This window comes from Entelurus aequoreus, linkage group LG19 (assembly GCF_033978785.1).
Source record: "Entelurus aequoreus isolate RoL-2023_Sb linkage group LG19, RoL_Eaeq_v1.1, whole genome shotgun sequence".
NCBI lineage: Eukaryota > Metazoa > Chordata > Actinopteri > Syngnathiformes > Syngnathidae > Entelurus > Entelurus aequoreus.
Window position 1 is genome coordinate 50,781,761 of NC_084749.1, and position 5,000 is coordinate 50,786,760.

The window sequence follows — 5,000 nt, forward strand, 5'->3', positions numbered from 1 at the left end:
TACTAATTTGTGCTGTAGTCGTAGTACTTCATAAAGTAGTCGTAGTACTGTAGTCGTAGTACTTCATACTGTAGTCATAGTACTTTGTACTGTAGTCGTAGTACTTGGTACTGTACTAAAACTATCATCAGTACTCGTGGGAAGTACTACTTGGTACTGTACTAAAACTATCATGAGTATGCATAAGCATGATTCATAATTATTATTGTTGTCAGTGTTATTAGTAATAGTACTAATATTATTGTTAATGTAATCAATAACATTAACAATGTATAATAATAATATTAATGTAATTATATTTGTTGTATATGTATTATTAGTATAGTTACCATAGTATATATATTAACATTATTACACATTCTTATTCATTGTATAAATGATTACAATGTTTAATCACATTAATAATTTTATAATAATAATTACAATGATTATTATTATGTTTGCCAGTGTTATTAGTTATAGTACTTATATTGTTGTTTTTGTCATCAACATTATTAATGATGTGTGATAATAATAATATTTTATTCTTATTATATTTGCTTTATATTTATTGTAGTTTTTTATAGTATTATTTATTCATAAAATGATCATATAGTAACCTTATTATATATTAACATTATTACACATTCTCATTCTTTGTATAAATGATTACAATGTTTAACCACATTAATAATAATTAATACTAATTATTATTATTGTCAGTGTTATTAGTAATAATACTAATATTATCGTTAATCAATAACATTAACGATGTGTAATAATAATAATAATAATGTTATTATATTTGTTTTATATTTATTATTATTATAGTTACCTTAGTGAATATTAACATTATTGCACGTTCATATTCTTTGTATGACTGATTAAAAAGTTTAATTACATTAATAATTATATACATTAATAATAATGAATAGTTATTATTATTTTTGACAGTGTTATTAGTTATAGTAATAATATTGTTAATGCAATTATATTCTTATTGATGTGTAATAACATTAATAATACAATTATAATAATGATAATTTACAATAATGGTAATTATGATCATTGAATAATCAAAAATAATCCATTAATAATCAATGTTATTATTATTAGTATTACTGTTTCAGATAATGATGTGTTATAATACTGCGACATTGAAATATCATCATAATATCAATCATCATAACTATGTCAATTATAATAATTGGCTAACAACTATTATTGTCGGACTATTTTATTGATGATGATGATGATGATGATGATGTCACCTGTGTGTGTGCAGGCGTTGCCAAGTTGGTGTTTGTGCTCTACAAGAACTTGGGCCAGTTCCTCAGCACAGAAAACGCCACCTTCCAGACGGAGGGCGAGGTGTCCGCTCGTAACGTGTCGGTCAACTCGGACGTCATCGCCGCTTCCATCAACAAAGAATCCAGTCGGGTCTTCATCAACGAGCCGGTCCTTTTCACGCTGGAACACATCGACGTGAGTGCAAACTTTTCTGCCTTTTAAAGCCACCAAAACAAAGATTTCATTTCATCGAGATAGGCTCCAGCACCCCCCGCCACCCCAAAAAAGGGACAAGCGGTAGGAAATGGATGGATAGATATTTTATAAAAAAAGGTTTTGGTTAAAAATTATTTTGTTACGACTCAACTTCAATCTTGTGGGCGGGGCCTCCTCTGAATGATTTATTAGAAGCCTTTTTACTGGTCATTCTCTAATGATGACGCGACCATATATGGGCGTGACTGCTAACTACTTCCGCCCTCAGCAATTTCTAAATTTGCATTAATAACGATTACTTGCAGTAAATTACTTACTAGCATGATTTAAATCAATCTTAAATATATTTTTGTCAATACTTTGGTTTAAGGTTTTGGTTAAAAATGATTTTGTTACGACTCAACTTCAATCTTGTGGGCGGGGCCTCCTCTGAACGATTTAGTAGAAGCCTTTTTACTGGTCGGTCTCTGATGATGGCGCGACCATATTTGGGCGTGACTGCTGACTACTTCCGCCCTCAGCATAATTGGAGGGAAAATACCAACGACTATTGGAGGAAGAGGCGGACCAATGAAATGGCTTCTGACATATTGATCAGAATAGTTTTATTGCCATTGTTTGAGAACGGGTTCACAAACTAGGAATTTTTGATGAATGAATAAACAAACAAAAAAACATGTCCAAACCGAAAGAAAGTTTTTAAAAAAGGTTTCAAATGGAACACATTGACCCGAGTATGAGACTATATAGAAATAAAATAATATATATTTATACGTTAGGTCAGGAAAAAACACAGAGGCTATATCATCCCTACAAGCCTGTTTCGCAGGTTTCCCTGCTCTGCGAAACAGGCTTGTAGGGATGATATAGCCTCTGTCTTTTTTCCTGACCTAATGTATATTCCGCTCTACCCCGGTATTGAGCAATGTATAACGGATGAACAACAGAAACCTTATATATATATATATATATATATATATATATATATATATATATATATATATATATATATATATATATATATATATACACAGTGGTGGTCGAAAGTTGACATAGACTTGTAAAGAACATGATGTCATGGCTGTCTTGAGTTTCCAATCATTTCTACAACTCTTATTTTGTTGTGATGTAGTGATTGGAGCACATACTTGTTGCTCACAAAAAACATTCATGACGTTTGCTTCTTTTATGAATTTATTATGGCTCTACTGAACATGTGACCACAGAACTTTCCTCCAGAAGACTTAACTCGGGGCGTACCAGGGACTTAACTCGGGGCGTACCAGGGACTTAACTCGGGGCGTACCAGGGACTTAACTTGGGGCGTACCAGGGACTTAAAGGCCTACTGAAAGCCACTACTACCAACCACGCAGTCTGATAGTTTATATATCAATGATGAAATCTTAACATTGCAACACATGCCAATACGGCCGGGTTAACTTATAAAGTGACATTTTAAAATTCCCGCCACACTGAAAAACTCCTTTGGATATGATTTATGCGCGTGACGTCACAAAATCCACGGAAGTGGTTGTATCCCATCGACCCGATACAAAAGCCTCTTGTTTTCTTCGACAAAATTCCACAGTATTGTGGACATCTGTGTTGGTGAATCTTTTGCAATTTGTTTAATGAACAATGGAGGCTGCAAAGAAGAACGTTGTAGGTGGGATGGATCGGTGTCTTAGCGGCTAAGTACAATACTTACAGCAACACAACAAGGACTACTTACCATGATAGCAGACACCTAGCCGATGCTTGCCGCCAAACCCACGGATGAAGTTCTTCGTCGCGCCATCGATCGCTGGAACGCAGGTGAGCACGGGTGTTGATGGGAAGATGAGGGCTGGCTGGCGTAGGTGGAGCGCTAATGTTTTTAGCATAGTTCTGTGAGGTCCGGTTGCTAAGTTGCTAAATTAGCCTTAGCGTCTTTAGCAACAGCATTGTTAAGCCTTACCAGGCTGAGAATTTTTAACCGTGTAGTTACATGTACATGGTTTAATAGTATTGTTGATCTTCTGTCTGTCCTTCCAGTCAGGGATTTATTTATTTTGTTTCTATCTTCATTTGACAACGATGCTAGCACGTTAGCTCAGTAGCTAAGTGTGTCACCGATGTATTGTCTTGGAGATAAAAGTCACTGTGAATGTCCATTTTGCGTGCTCGACTCTCATTTTCAAGAGGATATAGTATCCCAGGTGGTTTAAAATACAAATCCGTGATCCACAATAGAAAAAGGAGAGAGTGTGGAATCCAATGAGCCAGCTTGTACCTAAGTTACGGTCAGAGCGAAAAAAGATACACCCTGCAGTGCCTCTCTAGTTCTTCACTCTCACATTCCTCATCCACAAATCTTTCATCCTCGCTCAAATTAATGGGGTAATCGTCGCTTTCTCGCTCCGAATCTCTCTCGCTGCTGGTGTAAACAACGGGGAATTGTGAGGAATACTAGCTCCTGTGACGTCACGCTACTTCCGCTACAGGCAAGGCTTTTTTTTATCAGCGAGCAAAAGTTGCGAACTTTATCGTCGATTTTCTCTACTAAATCCTTTCAGCAAAAATATGGCAATATAGCGAAATGATCAAGTATGACACATAGAATGGATCTGCTATTCCCGTTTAAATAAAAAAAATTCATTTCAGTAGGCCTTTAACTCAGGATGTACCACTGACTTAACTTGGGGCGTACCAGGGACTTAACTCAGGATGTACCAGGGACTTAACTCGGGGCGTACCAGGGACTTAACTCAGGATGTACCAGGGACTTAACTCAGGGTGTACCAGGGACTTAAATCGGGGAGTACCAGGGACTTAACTCGGGGCATACCAGGGACTTAACTCTGGGCGTACCAGGGACTTAAATTGGGGCATACCAGGGACTTAACTCAGGGTGTACCAGGGACTTAAATCGGGGCGTACCAGAGACTTAACTCAGAGCAAACCAGGGACTTAACTTAGGGCGTACCAGGGACTAGATCTTGGACGCTGGCGGGCCGTAGTTTAAGGGCCTGTTTTGAGTAAGATTTGGATGCGACCCCGAAAGGGACAAGCAGTATAAAATGGATGTAGTTGTCTGTACTTGAAGTGGCTGTGCATCAGATAAAAGACTTGAAGTGAATTGTTAATGAAAAGTAATTCTTGAATCAAGTCGGGGAAATAAATGATTCTTTTTAAGTATTTATTTAATCAAGTGGGGGATATAAATGATTCTTTTTAAGTATTTATTTAATCAAGTCGGGGATATAAATGATTCTTTTTAAGTATTTCTTTAATCAAGACGGGGATATAAATGGTTCTTTTATTGTGAAGGAAATGAGCTGCTAGATTAGTAGCAGCAATTACTTTGCACTTCCTGAGCTTTCATTGGTTGTGGGCGTGGCTTATTGCTGTGATTGAAGGCTGCGTGTGATTGGCTGTCTGAGAAAGGAAGAGTGATAATGGGTGTGCAGGCGGGGGGTAAATGTTGCTATCTCTTGTTATGTTGCAGATGGAGCACTACTTCAACTCCAACTG

At 36.6% G+C, this 5,000-nt stretch overlaps 1 protein-coding gene across 9 annotated transcripts in view; it reads left to right on the forward strand.

The window, feature by feature from the left end:
• Positions 1–5,000, forward strand: part of adgrl2a (adhesion G protein-coupled receptor L2a) — a 252,691-nt gene that overhangs the window by 196,044 nt on the left and 51,647 nt on the right. For all 9 annotated transcript variants that reach the window (XM_062028640.1, XM_062028632.1, XM_062028634.1 and 6 more), the window contains 2 exons: positions 1,265–1,464; positions 4,975–5,000. The exon at positions 4,975–5,000 is cut by the window's right edge and continues 148 nt beyond it. In XM_062028640.1, coding sequence (XP_061884624.1) covers positions 1,265–1,464; positions 4,975–5,000 — 226 coding nt within the window. The remainder of the gene's footprint in view (positions 1–1,264; positions 1,465–4,974) is intronic.